The sequence below is a fragment of the Drosophila gunungcola genome (genome assembly GCF_025200985.1).
Source record: "Drosophila gunungcola strain Sukarami chromosome 2R unlocalized genomic scaffold, Dgunungcola_SK_2 000006F, whole genome shotgun sequence".
NCBI lineage: Eukaryota > Metazoa > Arthropoda > Insecta > Diptera > Drosophilidae > Drosophila > Drosophila gunungcola.
Genome location: NW_026453168.1, coordinates 4,273,482 through 4,294,196, shown reverse-complemented (window position 1 = coordinate 4,294,196; position 20,715 = coordinate 4,273,482). Strand labels below are relative to the sequence as shown.

At 37.2% G+C, this 20,715-nt stretch overlaps 1 protein-coding gene across 2 annotated transcripts; it reads left to right on the top strand.

Annotated features, from left to right (window-relative positions):
• The first annotated feature begins 255 nt into the window (after positions 1-255).
• On the top strand, positions 256-16,411 carry LOC128255182 (calmodulin). Of its 2 annotated transcripts, XM_052984732.1 has the most exons (5): positions 256-402; positions 947-1,090; positions 5,773-5,947; positions 10,145-10,387; positions 15,279-16,411. In XM_052984732.1, the coding sequence occupies exons 2-5, from the start codon at positions 1,088-1,090 to the stop codon at positions 15,305-15,307; spliced, it is 450 nt and encodes a 149-aa protein (XP_052840692.1). In that variant the 5' UTR covers positions 256-402; positions 947-1,087; the 3' UTR covers positions 15,308-16,411. The 2 variants fall into 2 exon arrangements, with proteins under 2 accessions (XP_052840692.1, XP_052840693.1); XM_052984733.1 differs by lacking the exons at positions 256-402; positions 947-1,090 and adding an exon at positions 5,597-5,711.
• The last annotated feature ends 4,304 nt before the right edge of the window (positions 16,412-20,715 follow it).

The window sequence follows — 20,715 nt, the reverse complement described above, 5'->3', positions numbered from 1 at the left end:
AGTATAAAGAGTAAGGAACTTCGCGGTATCGAAGTTCGTCTCAAGTTTTTCATAGCTAATAAAATTTGTTCGACTTGTGAAGTATAGGAAAGCAATTTATTTACAGGGTACAACCACACCCCATACTTTTTGGCAAAAGCGCCGGCGCGACCGTTACAACGCCAAAATCAAATTTTCGCCTCACGAAGGCGGGGGAAAGCAAAAGCACACATGCAGACACTGCAGAAGAGAGAGGCTAGAGAGAGCCTAACCGATTGGCTAACCGTTTCGCTCTGGCGCTCGCGAGAGAGCTGCTTTTGATATCGGCGAAAATAAAACCGTATATATGGCGACGCAGCGCTATTTCGAACACAAAGTTTTTTGAGTCGTCGACCGTTGCGGACGGAAAATCAGATTAGGATCGTGAGTTGCCAGAACCAGATATTACATATAGAGCAGCATTGGGCCGACAAACAGCTAAAGCTTAACCACACACACACCCGAGGACCAGGAGCTGCAAAAGTTCCGCGGAAAAGCCAATTTCTCGGCGCCAGCCAAAAATCAAGAAAACCAACGAGCAAAAAATGAAACAAATATCTGTATAAAAACCGAATCCGAGCAACTCTTATATGTATTAGCTCTCCCCGCCACATATCTACTATATAAAACGAGAATTCTGCCGTGTGCGCGCGTGTGTTTGGCATATTTCGCACAATAGATGAAAAAAAAAAACCGAATGAAAGCCACAAAAAAAAAAAAGAAAGAAACGCAAGGCGAAAATTTGTATTAATTTCGGCTGAACCAACAACACTACAGAATTTAAGAAACTGCCACGGCGAGGAAAAAAAAAGCGTCGGCGTCGCTGCTTTGGACGCTTTTTTTTTCTCTCCAAGCTGGCAGTTTTCCTCTTCTTGTCTGAAGACTCCCGAAAAGTAATCCCCCAAAATCTCTTTTGCTTCTTTTGCAGTGTGTTAATTAGTAAAAATAAAGTTAACCGCGCGTTCCGTAATTCCACTTACACACATACCAACACTCAAGCAGCAGCAGTAGCCGCAGCGGATTAAAACTTCGTCACTCTAGCAACAAAAAAAAAAAAACACCTACAAAAATGGTAAGTTTATGGGGTTGCCTGGAAAACATGTGCATCTTTATTTTCTGTGTTTACACAACGTGCGGCCATCATTTTCCATTGAAATTTTCACAGTTTTTGCGAAAAATCAAAGTCAGACAGCGACCCCCAGGGCAATTACCATTAGTGCGAGCGGGAGGGGACGAATGGCTTCCAATTAGACGTTGTTTATATGGTTTTAACGGCTTTCCACACACGGACACACACATGCACACAGCTCAACCCCAAACACCCCGTCGAAAAGCAGCTGTCCCCGGGAATTTCGTTTACATTTCGCACCCCAAAAATATATCATGCTCATGGGTAGAAAAAACTGGTTTTTTCTACAAACCAATATTGCTTTACACGAACAAAAACCAAACATAATACACCCCCTTATGCCTAACCCATTGACCCGAGGTAATACATCCTGGTTCAAGTACATTTTGGAAGTTGCATTGGAAATTGCCAGTGGTATAAATTGGAATCATTCATGCAAACTACTTCTTAAATTTTAAATCTGATCATTGAAACAAGGTTAAAATTTATTTTAAGTCATGGCAATTCTAAAGTTTAGTTTTGTATCATTTTTTTATGCTACTAAAGGCGAAGTTAATCCAAACAGGGTTAATCAAAAGTCCAACTTTGCCCCTAGGGTCGCAGAAAATAAGTAGTACAATTAAACAGCAATGTCAGTGGCAAGAATTTATAAACATGTCACGTCATTCGTCAAAATTATTATATTACCAAGGCTGTCACACGAATGTTGACTCGATCATGTATGCCCTATAATAATTCCATGACGAAAGCAAAAAAAAAAAACCCATCGAAACCCAATCAGGCGTGGAAATGTGGAAATTCTTATCAGCATCTCGAGCAACACCTCATTTTCCACCCAAACCTACTTCTACCCTGTATCTTTGAAATCGTAAATCAAATATGATTTTGGCCAATTTGTAGAGCATTATGCACACACGGGTTGCCATCGACACTTTTATCAGTAATTTTTCAAAGACCCCCGCAATTATAGAAAAGCCCCCCGCTCGTAGTCCTCCATTATTTTGCTTATCAGTGTGAAACGTGTGAATATGCTGAATATATTGATGAACAACAAAGTCGCCGGGCCCGGCATTATTGGTCTTCTCTTTGTCCCGCCTTTCGTTGTTCGCTCTATGCTTTCTGGTCGTATTTTTTATTTACCGCACATTTCATTTGCTCGCAAAAATTGAGGTTAGAAACGGCCCATGAAAATGGTGAAAAAATTCTTTTGATTCTCTTTTACTCTCCCTTGCGCACTCGCCGCTCATTTTACCCGTTTCGACGCGTTCTCGCATTACCGTTTCACACACTTTCGCGTCCCTCTCTGTGTGCAATTATTTCGTTCGTTATCAGTTCCGTTTTGTGCTGCGTCTCTCTTTCCGTTTCTTTTGGTATTTCATTTTTTTTTACGCCTTGCGCTTGGCACTTTTATCGGTGGCTGCCTTTTGTTGTTTTCTTCCATAACCGTTTCATTTGCCGCATTGCGGTTATTTTGCTGTTTCGCCTTCGTCTTCGTTCGTCTGCTTCGCTCGTTCATTCGTTCGGCTCGCCGTGTTCGTGTCGGTGTGTATATGAGTGTGTCCGTGTTGGCTGCCTGTTCCACTTTGCCTTTTCGCACAAGAATTTTATTGTAACGGCACAGGCAAATGGCGGGGGAGAAGGAGAAAAGCGCTGCAAGAAAAATTCCTGCTAGACGCCGCTTAACCACATAATCCAATTTTCTTGTCGCCCTCTTTGCACCTTTTTCTTATTCTTTTTCCCTTCTCTGCGCTTTTTGATAAGAAAACCCTCCCACTTTATCACCCATCCCCACCCCACCCCACTTTCAGCCTCATCTGGCGTCGCCTAATTTAATTAGCGATTTTTACAGCTCACGCAGAATGCAAACAGCTTTTAATTAAAATATATCGCTTCGCTCTACGTGCCCAATTTGTTTCTGTGATTCGACTGCTAACTTGGCTGAAACAAACATTTGCCAGGGCTTTTGACTGATCTTCATAGTTTGTTGATCTTTAGCTTAGACTAATCATGAGCAATGGGTTTTGTACATTCAGACAGATTTCTTATTTATTTCCGTTGGAAAATAAGCCAACATCCATATAAATTTCAATGAGTCAGTGTGTTCTTGGGCTGACTTCATCGATCATGTGGTGTATAATGAATACCTGATGATGTGTTTGCCATATAATAATGCCAATTGACTGGCTTTTGGCTCATCCAGCACAGTTGTATGGACCTCAGTTCAGATGCACTAAAAATGTACCCAAAACCATTTTTAACTAACCGTCATTCATAAAACCAAAGTAAACTCCATGAAACCGGTTGGGACCGGCAAAAAAAAAGCGTCGACTATACAACGGTAAACCGGCAAACTTGGCTTCAGCATAAATTTCCAGTTGAGACTGGTCTGAAGTTGAATTTACCGTCAAACTTCTTTAAGACCAATTTGCTTACAGCAAAAAATAAAGCTGTGAATAGGAAATAAACTTAGTATTCATTATTATGACAACTCTAAAATCGAAATTTATTTTTTTTTTAACTATAAATGTATAAAGTTTCTTTATCTATAAAAATGATTCCTTAAATCATGAAATAATAAACACTTTTAAAACACTCTTTATGTGACAATGCATAAATAAAGTTCAATAAGTTTCTTTTCATTTGGTGTATCATGAGGTTATGACCCTTACAGTCAACAAATAGAACCTCAAACAACATGACACAAATGTGTATGTCATCATCATAAGTGATTCCCTATGTGGTATTGATGGTTAAAGTTGAAAAAGTTTAACTACTTTTGGTGGATCATGAGATCAAGACTCTATGGCCAACACCATGAGTCATGGCCATAGAAATAAATAAATAATCCCGATTAAATGCGCACAGCTTGAGTCCTGCTTCAAGGCATACATTTTCGGCAGGCACTGTGTGTTTGCCTTGATATAGAAGCTTCCTCGGGATGCCGTGGGCGCCTGATTGTGCATACAAATGGATTACCAATTAGGCATTAGCCTCCCTCCCCCTCTCCCTCTCGATTAACGACCCCGCCTCGATTGACTGCCATTAATGGATATCTGGTGGGTGGGGTCTGTTGTTGTTTGCATTTGTCGCCATTTAAAGAGAGAGCTTCAATCTGTTTCAGCGCAAAATTTCTGAGCTGCGATGGGTGTTTCTGGCTTAGTCACGCCTGCCAATGACATAACCCAGTTGGAAAGCGTTTTATCTGCTCAGACCGCGGCGATAAGCTGGGCCAATTCAATTGAACGCCAACGCGACAATCTCTGGGCCAACAATATACGAAAAAAAAATAAAACAGGTGCACCACCGCGGCAGCAAACGTAATGTACTCGTATTTGCTGTTTAAAGTTACCGAAATTCCGCGATTAGATAAGGTCAAGCAAAGGCGCTATAATTCCAATGCCAATCGCCGATTTGGTTTAACTGTGCTAGTTTCTGTATTCCCTACTTCTTGCGGAATGGAAGTTGTCTATATAGGCTGGCCAACATGTCTGAGAATCATGTTTGTGTGTGACTTTTTAGAAACCCGATTTGGACTTCAAGAGAAAATGCTAACTTAGTTGTTTTACGGAAATTAAATAGGGTAGGAAAAACCACAGAGGTACCAAATAGATCAGTAACCTTTGTCGTCAAACAATTTTTTTAACTGTTGCTCCCAAAGTATTAATTAATTTAATAACTGTAGATTGAATTAACAGAAGCCATTATCGAATAAGGCAAATCCAATTGTAATTACATAGTATCAGTAAAAAAACAACAGTGTATATAATGCTTTCACATAGACCACAGCTCTTTGCACTTATCAGCTTCAGCAAATGTATATAAGTCACCCTCTGACGCAGGCAAAGTTTGCTTTTGCATTTTTGCTTCATGATTAATAATAATTATCGCAAGTCGAACCAGGCCTTATAATATACTCAAACGATTCTGTGGCTTATCTGTGTAGAACGAGTTGCTCAAATAAACATTAATGTGCAATAAAACAATAACAGCCGAACGGGAATTTTATTCGCCCGGTTTTGGATTTGTGTCCCAAACATATGAAACCCTCAAGATCGTTTTTGGCTAGGTTTCTTGGCTCCTGAAACTGACAACTCGCACGTCGCACGTCTCATGTCACATATACATCATTCGCATGACAATAATAAATTTTGGTTTTGGGTGTCGTCTTCACCTCTCGCTGCCGGTTGGTCACTCCTCCCCTTCTTCAGAGCTTCAGTATTCCCCTGTTGTTTATTCAGTTGCTGACGTCAGATTTTGTTGATTCAGCGGAAACTTAACACCTTTTTCAAGATACCACTGCCTAGCTACAGATACAATTGTATCTGGACTTGCCTTGCGGCGAACAAACAATACGCAAAATATTCAAATTAAACACAATTGTTCTCCTTTTTCCCCTTTTGTTATTCCTAATTGTATTCTTGGGTAGTTTTCCATGTTGACATTGAAATGGCATCGAGATGTCGTTGAAAAGTATTTCACTAACCAACCTGGTCGACAAGTCTATAGCCGTACTATTTATTTTGTAAACAATTTATAGACAAAGGTTTAATACCAATTAATAATGGTACGTGTTTAACTTAAAGCGGTGCATCTAATTAACGCTGTATTAACTTGTGTGTTTGCAGGCCGATCAGCTGACAGAGGAACAGATCGCCGAGTTCAAAGAGGCATTCTCGCTATTCGACAAAGACGGCGATGGCACCATCACAACAAAGGAGTTGGGCACAGTCATGCGCTCCCTGGGCCAGAATCCCACAGAGGCCGAGCTGCAGGACATGATCAACGAGGTTGATGCCGATGGTAAGTTTGGATCTATCTGAAAAACGTTCAAAAATCGGGGAACATATGATGGAAATTTAAAAAAAATTAATCATTTTTTGGGGGTGTTGTAATAAATATCAAGTCGTGTACACCCTCACTAGATTTGTTTATAGTTGGTATTTAAAAAAGAATGAAGTTGTATCTTAATTCTTTGGTTACACAAAATGCCTATAATTATTAGACCAAACTAGTAAAGAATTTGCTACGGTAACTGATATTGTGTCTTAAAAAATGTTATATGAAGTCAGACTTCTAAACTTTCTGTGCAAATTATGTATTTAGCTACGGTTTCTGCTGAAAATTTAGTGGCAGTTATAAACAAACTGGCGGAAACCCCTTCTAACCTGATCTCGTGGTATTTTTTACCCAAATCTATTGCTGTTCTGGGCCTAATCCCTCTCACTCGTTCCGTTTTGGTCTTCTCGCAGACAGACGTAGAACAGACCAATATTTGTACGACAAACAATGGGTGGAAAAAATGAAAATCATTTCTTGGCTAAAAATATTCAACAAAAACACGTCATAGGCATTAAAAATAGATGACTAAAATATTTTGGCTCTTTCCCGTGTCTTGTCTTTGGCAGCCGTTGCTGTCAGGTTTTTGTTCGTTGTTTTCTGAAGGTATTTATTTATTTTTTCTTTTTTTTTTTAAGAAAAGGTGGTTGTTCGTTCGCTCGGACAAGTTTTAGTGTAAGAAACTTTTGGGAAACTGGGAAGATCCATTTTTATATTTTTGATGTTAGAGGAAATCGAGCGACAGGCGCCTCGCGCCAAAAATGTGGCAAAATTTAAAATGTGTCGCCGGTTTTTATAGCCCGAGGTGTTTCACCTTTTGGCGGAGAACTAGATTGCCACAAATGTGGGGAGCTATTTACTTGCTTTCCAAAAGTAAAGTAAATAGCTACCCAACCTTTTTTTATATTCATGCGATGAAAAAAGCAAAAATTTTACAAATAGTGGTTGTTATAAGTCCTAGTTCTAGTTGTATTAAAACTAAAGTCCCATGATAATTTTTTAGAATATTAGCTAATTTGATTCAATTGACATGTCAACAATTTTCTATCTGTCGCTTTTTTCCCATAGAGAATGCGTAACAAGTAAATCATAAGAGAACGCAGCAGCAAAAAGTTACCTTTTCTTTCATAACTTTTGCAACTGTCCCCGCCCAATTTGTATTTGTTTTTGTTACTACATTTCTTTGTCAGCTTTTCTTAGTTTGTTGTTGGTACTGCTGCTGTTGCGCTTGCACGTGTAAATTCTGTGCGCATGTTGTCTAAAATATCCAGGACAAAATCTGCAAAAATCCTGCACAGAAATTTTAGCGCAGGCGCACTGAAAACTCTCGGAAAATCCGTTTTCTATTATTTTTTTTCCAAGAGTTAAAGTGTTGCAATCAGGAAAAGTGGGGGGCTTCGACAAACGAGGATGGGGTGGGATGCGAACACTAACTGTTTATAAGGGCTAAAAATAGTAGTTTTGTGTATGGTAGATGGGGTCGCCACTTGGGAGTTCAACATTTTTCGCAACTTTATTTGCTGGAATTTGCATATGTGCAAAACTTTTTCAATGAGTGGAAAGCAAAATGTTTAGCCAACTTTATTTTTGCAAGTTTAATGTCTAAAATAGCTTGAAAAAATTGTTTCGACTGAAAAGTTGTTTCCCCCCCGAGTTGGATGACTCCTCTAATTTACGATTCTTACAGAGGAATGCATTTGCTGGCCGAAACTAACTTGGCAACCAGAATCACCCACTCACTTGGCCCACTAACGTTGGCCAGGCAGGCGGGAAGGCGGTCAGGCAGGCATGCAAGGCAAGGCATTCAAGCAGGAATCTGACGGAAACATTAAACATTCATTACTTAAAATTTTGTTGGCGTCTCGTCGCAGGCAGTTGACGATGGCCAAACTGGCTGCTTCTGAGTCTGAGCTGCATGCAAATGACCGCAATAGTTGTGGCGGACAGGGTGGGGTGCACCAATGGGATTGTCCAGCGGAATAAATAAAATTTAGCAAAAGGAAAAGGAATGAAGAAAAGCTATGACAGAGAGGGGATTTTCGGGACAGTAGAATATTTTTGAAGCCATAGATTTATAGAAGTGATCAATAAAAATGTATGTAAAATATTATATACATTTTATATTACAAAACATACAATTTTGTCATTTTTTTAGTACCTTAATAGTCCAGAATTTTAGAACAGTATTTTTACCACCCAATTTGGCCTGAGGGGCAATAAATTTACGATTATTCGTCTGTATTTCTGAAGAGCAATGGAAAATGCCCCCAAACTAAATTTAGAAATCCCACAGTGCGCAAAGCAAAAAAAAATTAAAATTGTAAATTGTCTGCAAAATTTTGCGATCAACGTTGCGAATCGGCAAAGGGGCAGTGAAGAGTGGGTTGGCAGGAAAAACGTAATGGAAACCGAAAATTCAGCCAGACACTGGCCATCATCATTATCATCTCGGCATAGCGATGATCATAATTGGGCTGCCCGGGTTCGTCAAAGTGGTTTGGACCAGTCTAAGAAGCGTCTAACAAAAATGGCAACAAATTTCTCAATGATTTGTCTTTACCCCCCATACCAGTATGTGTGTGCGGAGGCTTTCCTTGGTATTTGTTTTTTTTTTTTCGGTTGGGGAAATCCTATCGACAAAGCCAAAAGCAACAGAAAATCGCGTCAAATGTTTTAAATAGAATCATAAACAGAAACGGAGGCAAGACAACAAGCGACCAAACAACCGAAACCAAAATCGCAACACATATCGGAATGAACTAAAGCCACCCGTCGATATTTTATTTGATGTTCTTCGGCTATTTTCGAAATATATTTTTGGCTTACAGTGCGGCCATATTGAATAATAATAATACTTAAATTAGCCCATAGCTTATTTAATTTTTTTTTTGGCACATTTTGGAATTGAATGCACATTATTTTGAAATGGAATCGCCCCTCTAGATATGTTTTCCATTTGAGCTTGGGCGCTGAAATTATTTATTTATTTTAGCTCAATTTAATTATCGGCGTGATGCTTGCTTTTTTATAAACCAATTATTTTGGAGGCTGAATCGTATAAACTTAATGTTTTGTTTTGTATAGCACTATGCGTTGTCTAGTTCATTACCCTTTCCTACATTGTGCAACTTTTGCGACTTGAATCAAAGTTTTTGACACCATATCTCTTTCATTAAATCTCGATTGCCCTTAGGAAAACATTTGGGGCTAAAGTTGAAAAGAACTTGAACCTTTGCGTTTTTTCGCAATCATATACTGAAAGTTTTCTCTAGAGAAAACCCATTTCCAGCAAAGTAATAAAAAACACATTCAATTCAGAGGAAACAAAATGATAGCCACAATGAACCACGCTCCATTTGGTTTTGAGGGTAGCAAACAGAAAACTGAAAAACATTTTATACTGTTCCATTTAATGGACAAAAGGCAAAAGGCTCTTCTGACTGGGCTCTGCTAGGGATGGCTTGAAAAAGTCAGTCAATAACAATTAGGGCCAAAAGTTGTTGCTGCTTTTATGTGCGCTCCGCGCCACCCAAATAAGAACTATTTTCAACTTAAAACCAAGTCAAGCCGATGGAAACTTTTTCAATTAGTATAACAAGAATTTCGGTCGGAGCGACCACTTCATTTGCGATTCACTCTTAGGATAACCTCAGGAAAATGTTTAGCCAAATTCTTTAACAAATTTTCATTCCACTTGGCTGACTCAGGCTGCGATAAAGGAACGAGATAAAAAGTGATTCCAAAGAAACGGGATTAGGCGGACTTATCCCCACACTCCATGCAGTACACACGTGTGTGTGTGGGTGTGCCTTTCCCCCCTAGAAAAGTTTGTTTGGGGCTTTGGCAAATATGAAAATATGCTCGATTATATGCCACCTCCCAGGGATTTAACGTCGAAAAGGCAACACGAAGAGAGAGAGCTTTAAGTTGTGTACACAGCCCCCGGGTTTTTCGTTTTATACAGTGCGGGGAGCGGTTTGGAATGTAGAGCAAACTTGGCCATAATGAAGAGAAATGCTGGGTGCGTTTATCCTTGACTTGAATTTATTATAACGCCCCGGGGAAGAATTTAAATGGATGGTGGCGGAATTACCCCAAATCCTCCGACCCACAAAAAGTATGCAACGAAATTAATTGTTGTTTTGTATGCTTTCCGCACAGGCAACGGCACAATTGACTTCCCAGAATTCCTTACAATGATGGCTCGCAAAATGAAGGACACCGACAGCGAAGAGGAGATCCGGGAAGCCTTCAGAGTGTTCGACAAGGACGGCAACGGCTTCATCTCGGCGGCCGAGTTGCGTCACGTGATGACAAATCTGGGCGAGAAACTCACAGACGAGGAGGTCGACGAGATGATCCGTGAGGCTGATATCGATGGTGACGGTCAGGTCAATTACGAAGGTGAGTAATTCCTTGTCAAGGCGGAGATAGTTTTCACGGTATATATATATATTCTCAAATTCTCAGAAGGCTAGCTTTGATGATTTCAAGCATTCATCATGTTTTTTTACTACTTCTTCGAATGGCTTTCTAAGGTTTAATGCCAGCAAAATACCAAGAAAAATTCAATAAGAGTTTGCACCAAGTTAACAAAGACTGAATTTAACATGCCGTAAAAATTTCAAAGAAAATCCTTTGGGATTTTTATTTACAAAAACCTAACTTGTTGCTGAAATAAATAATTTTGCATAACAAGTTAATTTCGTAGAGTGTCACTTACGCTATTTTCGCCGTAATGGCTTGATTTTTAGTTTTTTTTTTTGTGGGTCGCGTGCTTGGGCACTAATTGGATCTGTCTGTAGTTGCACCTGCCGTGCAAATAAAACAACAGACCAACCGACCCCCGTAATGATTGAATCACGGGCATCACATTTGAGTCACAATTGGCACTTGCCGCCTGTGTTATATGGCTTTGCCAATTCACCTGATCACTCTGCGCCCCATCTCGTCACTGACTCATTGTAGTAATACCTAATTTCAGTTCTAGCCATGTAGATATATATAGAGATAGAAAACAAATATCTCTCGCCATGTGTAGTGCATTTTTATTCGAAATTTTCGTGTTTTGTGTTCTTCGTAATTTTTTAATTGCTTGAAAATTGATTTTTCAATTGGCAAACAGCAGGCCGGCGTTGAAAAGAGTGAGAAGAAAAATCACCTTCAAATGGGAAATGCTACAACATTTAAACAGAAAATGGAACAAATTTGGGATCGCAAAAAAATCCTAGCAAGCTTTCAACAGTTTTACCCTAGCATATCCTCCCACTCCCTTAATTCTTTCCAACATTTCCTTGTGTTGAGTCGGGAAAAAGTAGCAATTAAAATCAGTCAGTATTTCCCCCTACACACACACACACCACACACACACATACACACACATAAGCCTCTATCCGTTTATATGTTTTTCTTCAAGTTCAAATAGAAATCGTTTTTGGCTGCCGTGCAAGCATTTTTCGGATCAAATAGATTAATCACAAGTAATTTATGAACAAAATACATAAAAATAGCAAAGAGTTAAAACAAAAGCTAATAGAAGAACAATGATATTGATTAATGATCATTAACTGAATGTTCTTATAGTGAAATGTGTTTCTATGAAAGCACTATAAGGAAGTGCTCTTCATAAAATTGTACTCGAAACTGTCTGATAATAGTATCTTCTAAGTTATGTGGAATTATGTGAATTAGTCTGAAACCTCAAACCTATTTTGATAATAAAAAAAACATTTAAGGAAGTTTATCTTCTTCAGATTAGACTGGCTATAAAACTGCTGAAGGTTACATTATTGATTGGGCCTACCGACCTCTGATCATTTAAAAGCACTTCTGTACATCTCTTAATTATTCGAAAATAAACAGCGTTAAGCTGCCTTTTAAAAAATTCCATACCATAATTCGCCTGCCATATATCACTTGCCATTTATACTTTTCCTGCGCCTGCTCCCAATCAGCATTTTTATGCCTTTCGCCACTTTCTTGCCGACGAAATTGAAATGTTTTTAAAAGCCAAAATAAATGTCGCGCGTAAATTCCACACTTAAATGATTAACCTGCCGGGGCAAACAGCGCACAGCCCGCGGCGCACGGCAACAGTGCGAATGGGAAAGAACAATTAAAATAAAATATATAAATATTGTGCAATATTCTTTAATTTCCCTGCCCATCTCGGGGGCTCGGAAAATCGGAAAAACGGGAGTAGAGGATGTGGTGGATGGCGTGAACATTGACCGAGCGAATGAATCTCATTCGCCTGGCCGTGTTTTTTCGTTCAGTCAGCGGAATCAGCATAATGTGAATATAAAATGCGCTTGTTGCCATTTTGCTTATTGCCAATTAAGCAAAGTCTTTATTGTTGTCTTGTCGGCCATACAAAACCAACCCACCTCCCCACTTTTCGGTAATTTTGCAAGTGAAAATTATATGGCGCAAACAATGAATATGCAGAGAAAGATATTGGGGAATGGAAATGGGATTGGGAATGAGAATGGGAATGAGATGAGACTTACTTTGGCCGAGTGCCAGATAGAAAAATGCTGTGCAAAGGGAACGAGAGCCAGAAGAACAAGTCGAAAATCAAATAAAATGTTAAACAAAATACAAAGCACAACAAATTAAACATTAGCACAGTGGCTGGGGCGAATTAAATGAACACATCGCCAAATGTGTGAGCGAGAGAAAGAAAGATAAATTCCAAAAGTAGCAAAATAAAAAAAAAAAAAATGAGACCTTAGCAAAGATAGAACAAGTAAGTTTGGCGAATGTAAACAATAAACGCCGAAAGATAAACAGCAGAACCACAAAATCGCCAAACGACGTAATGAGGGATAGGGGGGCTGTTGCGGTTAAATCGGGGGGCCGGTGGTTCGCTAAAATAAAAACCCAAGAAAATTAGCTAAATATATTTTGTTGGCCAAGGCAGCTGGAAAAGTTGGAACGCGATCGGTCTTAGTTTCATTTTAATTGCCTTATTCAACAGCGGGGAAACACACGCCACAAAAAGTCATCAACAGCCTTTCACCCACAACTAAAACACTGAACGAAAATATATATATATAAATATATAAGTTTAAAGAATAAAAAAATGTTGAATAAATAAAAAGGTTTATTAATATGATTTATGGTTATCTGCTATTTTTCTTAACGACTTAAACACTGATGGAAAATATACAAGTTATAGACTAAACAAATGTTGTTTAAAAATAATTGTATTAATGTGATTTTACGTTATCTGCAATGCAAACTAATAATGGGAAATGTTAACTTAATCAGCAAGACTTCTTTCTTGATTGCATTGATTTTTAGTTATTTACATTTTAGAAGCTTTTTTTTCTCAGTGCAATCACAACCAGAACTGGTCAATAAATAGGCGTGACCGAAGTGAGGCCAGTGATGTTTTAGGAGGAAGATTTAATCAAAAGAGTGAACATCGAGCCTTTGCATGTGGCCAAATGCCAAGGTCGGCCCTTAGGGTTTCGAGTCTCGGGTATTTTGCATACGGCTTAGCCCTTTTTCGGGGCGTTGCCTGAACTTTGGCTAATAACATTTTATTTTAAAGCCCTTTATTAGATAAGGTGTGTTTGGCAACGCTTGTGCTGCTAGCTATCATAACGATTCTATAAATGTCAGGCTAAATTTCCCAAAACCTTTGATAGCAATCGATTCGTTGAGTTGTTTGATAAGTGTTTTTTCCAGGGCCAGAAATTTCGTCGGAAGCTTATAAGTCAACCAAGAAAAACGATAAGATTGGTTTAAAGTACCTAGTTTTGCCTTTGAACCTAAATGTTTGTTAATGAAAAATTTAGAATATGCTTTTAAAGATTGTTGCTAATTTAGGTTTTATAATTGTTGACTATTGTCAATACTGTCGATACATTCTTGACCATTGGTCCCCAGAAAATCCACCCAATTTCACGCCCACTCAATTTGTCTGTTCTATCTGTGTCGTTCGATGTCACTCTCTGGTCTTCTTGTTTAAATATTTCAAAAATGCAGTCACCCTGGGCGATGGCAAACAGGGGCGAAGAAGAAGTGCAATCAACAAGAACAGATGCCGCAGCGGCAGACAATTCTTTTCTCCCTTTAAAAATAGAAACATGCAAACACCTGATAAATTGGGGACACCGATACAGCCCGACTTTGTGTTCATCTGGTGGGGCTATGCAACTCCTCGTCTCGTTCTTTTTCCTTATTGATTGAGTCGATGATGCAGAACTTTTTTTTTTTTTCTAACAGGTTTTTGTAGAGTAAAGGGGAGGGGTATATTGCTTTTGTGCATAAGAATGATTTCGTATGTTTAAGTATCTAGATCTAAGATCTAATTGTTTTTGAACTTGGTGCCGTAGATAGATGTTTTATGTTTGAATAATGTTTTGTCTAGGAATATGGTTTGTTATGTCAGCATTCCCATGTTCTGTAACTTAGGTTTGTGCTCGTGAGTAATGGGTATATTCGAGTCGGGTTACGGATCCCTAGATTTCCAATTCGCGAACAATGCGGCAAGAGGCAACGTCTTTATTGCAATCTGCTTCCGTCGCTGCCAACGTCGCAAGCATCCTCTGCTTTCTATTTTCGGATGAGGAACACTGAAGAGAGTACATAATCTCTGGCGATTGACTGTCTGAGTCTTTGCACTCAATAAATTTTCCTTAGTGTGTGCTGCTGTGCTGCGCCCCTGTCCTGTGTGTTTTTTTGTGTGTGGCAAAGTGTTTTCATCAGACATCTCGTGACTTGCTCGTTTGTCTTATTGATTAGCTGGCCGTTGTTGTTGTTGTTGTTGTTGTTGCAGCCATGGTGTAATGCTCGTTTGCTATTGATTAATTGGCGTCTTAATTTAGTAGAAGGTTAATGACAGCGCTCAGCTATTTTCGATACTTGATTTGTTGTGTGAATTTTTTATTTTGTGTCAACTCGTTGACTTTAGTTTTGCTAAGTGGCTGGGAATTATTTTCGAATAGGAATATATTTGTTTAGTAGCAGTAATGCATGCAGCCGAGATTTTTTGGGTGCAGCGAAGGTTTAACATGTATATAAATATCGTGGTGTATTTTTAAGGGCGATTAGTAATTCAGCAAAAGTTAATTACATCTATTATATTTAACAGTATTTGTTTTAAATAGTTTTACAAAATTAAATATTTAAAAAGTAAGGTTTCTTAATTTTTTTAAATTATACAGGATAATTTTTTTTTTTAACAATTTGATAGCCAATTCTTGTCAAAGTTTAGTCCAAGTTTTAAAAAAAAAGTCTTTACAACTTTATACTAACGACAATTCTCTCATTTCTTTCTTTGCAGAATTCGTGACTATGATGACATCGAAGTGAAGCGTTAAATTATTTCTTTTTAAGCCTTTCTATTTTTTTAAGATGTTGACGAAGACTGTAGCTGTGCGCAATAACATCGCGCCACGCTGTTGCTATGGACCCCAGTAAAAGATCTTAAAAAAAAAACAACAAACAACAACAAAGAGTTAAGCAAAAAACAACCAACATAAAGAAGAATAAGAAGCAAAAACATTTAAGAAACTTTAAAACAAATGAAACTTACACTTAAAAAAACGCAAAAGCAAAAGAAAATTTAAACAAGCAAAAAATGAAACAGATTCAGAAAAAAAGAATTTCATTAAACTGAAAAAGAAGGTTAAACGAAAAAAACAACATAATTTTAATGCAACAAAAAACAACAACAAAACAGCATACTTAAAGAAGTCACCGTTTAAAACCACAAACAAACAACAACAACAACCAGCAGCAACAACAAACAAGAATCGCATGTTATCGTTTGAATAACAACAAGTCTATCACTACACTTAAACAAAATGAGGAGCAAGAAGAAGGGCGAGCAGAGGGAGAAGCAAGAAGCAGCCGCATCCACCAGTATTGCCAACAGATGGCGATCCAAGTAATGGGCAGCGCCACCTGGCGACAACGGCGCGCAACGGCTGCATTTTGTTTGAAAAGTTTTCCACTAAAATGATAAAATGAAAACCCGAATCTGTAAGCTAGCAAATTGTGTTTAAAGTATAAAGAAAAATTTGTCGATTTCGTTGCGAGAAAGAATAAAAATAAAAGCTAAACAAAACAACAAATAAAAATACAAATAAAACAAAAACTGTTAAAGAAAAATATTTGAAATTTTTGCAAACTGGCAAAGTTTATATAGACACTCTACAAACACACTCATACCCACACCACACCTCTCCACACACCAACACAACACACACATGTACACCCACTACCACACACAGACATGTCAGAAAAACAAGAAGTAAAATATATTATAAATACAACATATATATATTATAAATAATGTAAAATCAAACAACAACAAATTCTTCTTATTAAATTATATTTAAATTTAAAATTAATAAATATAAAGAAAAAATAAAACAAATAAAAATTACAAAAAAAAAAAAAAACAAAAAGAAACCAACTACAAATACATTTTCGATATAAAATTAAATTAAAAACCAAAAATGTGGCGCGCAGCAGAAGATGAGACATATTTTTGGGGGCTGTACGAGGACCAGCAGGACCGCAGTCCAAAAGGTCCTTGATAGGCAGCTAATTTGTCGGCACGATTTGTAGCAAACATAAGCAACACCACACGGCGATCTGAATATATATATAATATGAGCAGATTTAACATTTAACAATGCAAACGCCACGAAAACACAACAGCAACACATTTCTTTAGTACTTAAGCGGCAGCAAACCAGTAAACCGAATATTACTATTACAAATATAAATATGAAGGAACTCTATATATATACATATAAATACCTAATGTACTTAAAGCAAAAGGAAAACCAAATCTAAAGTAATATAATTTTATTAGAAAGAAATATAAAATTAAATATTTATATGCGAGACGAAGCGGAGGAAGAGCTGGACGAAGAATCAAGGAGAAGATTTCATCAAACACACACATATATAAGGAAGAAAGGACGAAGTATGGAGGAGCAGCAGCAACACCGCAGGAGGCTCCCGCGAAAGAAGACAACTCTTAACAACAGGAGACGATGTAGAAGAATCAGCAGTTCAGCATCGGAACAGTTATATATATTAAAATAAATATATATATATATTTATAAATAAATTATACATATGAATTAAACTAGCTAAATGCAAAGACAATTGTCTTGAATGTAAGCAAATCAGGCGTGGATTCAATACGCAAACCAAACCAAAGCAAAGTTTAGACAGAAGCAAGAGAGCTAGCTAAGCGTAACATAAATTAATATACGAACATATTGGTTTAAGTTGAAGTTAGAGCAACAACTGCAATCCCTGGCACCACAGCAACCGCAAGCTTTAACCCATCCGCTCGGTCTCCACCACCCAACAACTATCTGTCTATTTAACTAACTATCTTTTCCTCTATGTCCACTGCTGCCTAGTTAACGTTAACTGATAGAAAGTGAAAGTCTGCGCGACCAATGCTAACCGAACCGTACTTGGTTTTAATTTAATTTCATATCGAAAATCCTGTTTCCTTTTCTCAACTGTATAACGAACGCGTCGTGATGTCTTCTAACCGATCTATCCATACACCATCCAATCCAATCCCACACCTCACGCCATCTAATCTAATCTTTCCCATGCTAACTCTAACTCTTCTCCACTGCATAAATCAACTGTGAGTATAACTTAACAAAGGCAGGAACACGAAGGAAAAACCTATGCGTGTTTTCCACGTTATAACATTTAAGTCGAGTTTTATAATTCCGTTTGTTTGCTTGACTTTGGACAGAACGCTCTGAAGGGCAACGACAAAATTTGAACAAAAACACCATTTGAGCTAATGATAAAAAAAAACGAAAAATTAAACAAAAAAACAAAACACTTTTCTATAACTTTTTTTAACAAACAAATTAAAAAAAAAACATTTTGTAGCGAAATTTGTGCAATGTTTTAAAGAAGTGAACCTATATTGATACCTAAATGTATTGCAGGCAAATTTAACTCTAATCAAATGACACAGACGAATTTTTCTAAATCTTAAAAAATATTAAAATCCAACCAAAAATGTAAACTTTTTGAAAGGCCACTCATTCACGAAAGTAGGCTAGTCTGACAAAATTTTCCCCTCTTAAGAATGTCAAATGATAGAGCATTTCCAATTCAAATTGGTAGCTGAAGTACGTCAGTTGTGGCATTGGAGGCTGGATTCACTGAGTTTCTCGATTTTCAAATCAAAACTTGCATAAATATTTATCTTCGTTTGCATAGCAGAAGGCAGTCAAAGAAATGGAAAGCAAAAAACATAAAAACAAACTTGTTAAAATATGCTAAAAGTGTTTAGCAAATTACAATATTTCGACAGGCAAAGAAACAAAACAAAGAACTCGCGCCTCTATCTATATATGCAAACATATATATATATATATACATATATAAATAAAGCTATATACAAGTTATATTTACGAATATTGTAAAAATTGCAAGAACCGAAGAAGAAAAACTATGAGCATCAACAAGCGAAACAAACAAGAACATACAGAAATTTCTTTGAAAAAATACACAAACATTTTAAAAACCTCGAAACAAAAACCAAAATTGTCGTTTTCTTTTAAATCAAAATTCCTGGATTGGCTTACATTCTCACAGACACACCGCTCAATCATCCCCAGACATTGATCCGATTCGGCCCCCAAGGATATGCTATCCGTATCCGTATTGGATCCCTTGACTGCCTGACTTGCTGACCAACATCCCAGAGCTCCACAAGTCAAGTATTTGATTAGTTAGTTTAAGTACAGCCAACGGATTCTCTGGACTGCGGCCAGCCAACGACAACTGGAACTGGAGAACCGGAAAGTCCCCGATCCGCGGGATATGCCCACTATAATCCGATAAGAATTTAACAAGTTATACATTGAATGTATGCACTTAAACCACCTATTAAGAGATTTCAACGTAAAGAAGAAAGCCTACAAATATATGTATAGCGAGTATGAAAGTTATTCTTGATGTCCAATATACCATAACCATGTGTACCTATATAGGCCAGGCAAGTAGAAAGCCCGATCCTGCACTCACTCTCCTCGATTCGATTCGATTCGATTCTGAGCTGCACTGAATGTCTACGAGAATAACCGATTCCCCCACAACTAATCCTGTAACCATATTTCGGTAATTTTAAATATGGGTGTTAGTCTTGTCATAGATTAAATGCGAAAAATGCAAACGTAGGCCTTGAGTGAACTCAAACTATAAATGGTATATACGGATATTAGAGGCTATACACATATTTATTAAAAATTATTGCGCCTAGAAAATAGATAAGTGTATAAAGTTAAGTAATAGTTAAAGCTGGCAAGGTTTTTTTTTTGAAGTATTGTTCGTATTGAAGTTTGTCTTTAAAGAAATAAGTTGTATATACTTTGAATGTTTATTTTAAATGGTTTTTCTATTGATTTAATGTTAAGTAGTATTTCTTAGCCAGCCAAAAAGTATACAGCTAATTAACAGATCTGTCAGACCACATATATACTCCCACACTACCACACAAACACTGAACACAATTTCCAAGTTTTTTGCAAACACATTTGTTGTGGACCGTGGACAACGTACATATAAAAACACTACAGCTACAGCTCTCTGAGACATCGATTCAGATTTGAGGATTATACCAAAATGTTCTAAATTTAAGCAAGAAAACTGTTAAACATTATTGTCGAGTATCGAAATACGAAATATCCAAAGCTTTACCTACCAAAATGAGAGTGCAACTGTGCGGTAGCAGACTTAACTATAGCAATGCCAGATCACCTAATCAAAACGATAAACAAAATTTCACCCATAGGACAACAACTGACTCTATATATGAACTGTAACTTCTAAGCTCTAAATTGTAATTAAACTTATTGAATATGAATTTCCAAGAGGCAACTAAAAACTGTTTGTACTAAACAACCTTGAGACATGATTAAATAGAACACTCCGGTAAGCGAGGTGACAAGTATTAGGGTATCTCCACTACCCAAACGATTCTGCAACGCAAATAAAGAATCAAATGCAAAACTAATTCCATTAACTAAAACGAAAATCTGTGCAATCGGAAAGAGAAACCAGACGAAACGAATATAAAACAATTTTAATAATTCTATTCTACTTAACAGGCAAAACAAACAAAAACTCAATAAAGAAGAAAACAGAATATACAATTTCAACTGGGTGTGTTATTTTATTTCTGTATTACGGGGTTTTTTTAAATACTACTTTTGCTTGTTTAACATTTTCCGCCTTTTAATTTGTGGCGCTCAAAATAAAATGATTTAAAATTTTAATGCATTTAAGCTTTACCTAAGTGTTAGGCTGAAAGCTTGTTCCCGTTTTTTTCGAGCTTAAGGCAATTTACTACATTATTTTTTAAGGTGTACTTCCTGTGCTTAAAGCTCTTTGGTGACTTTCTTATTTTCCAACCACCGTAAATAAAAAGGTAAAAATACTTTTAATAGTTTACTTTGTTGGAAAAATTTGTTTTCTCACTTTTACAAATTTAAAAGCTAAAAACCTCTTTCCCAAAAAAAATGTGTGATATGTATAAATTTAAAACAAATATAAATCAAAATATTTTTAACTAGTTTGTTTTAAGGTTTAAATGCCACTTCTTAAATTTTTGTGAAAGGATATCTTTTGCTTTTTAGTTTTATATATAATAAATCGATCATACGCCGCATAAGCCCTGGTATTTACTTTTATCAATTTGTGTGAAGTAAATAAAACTT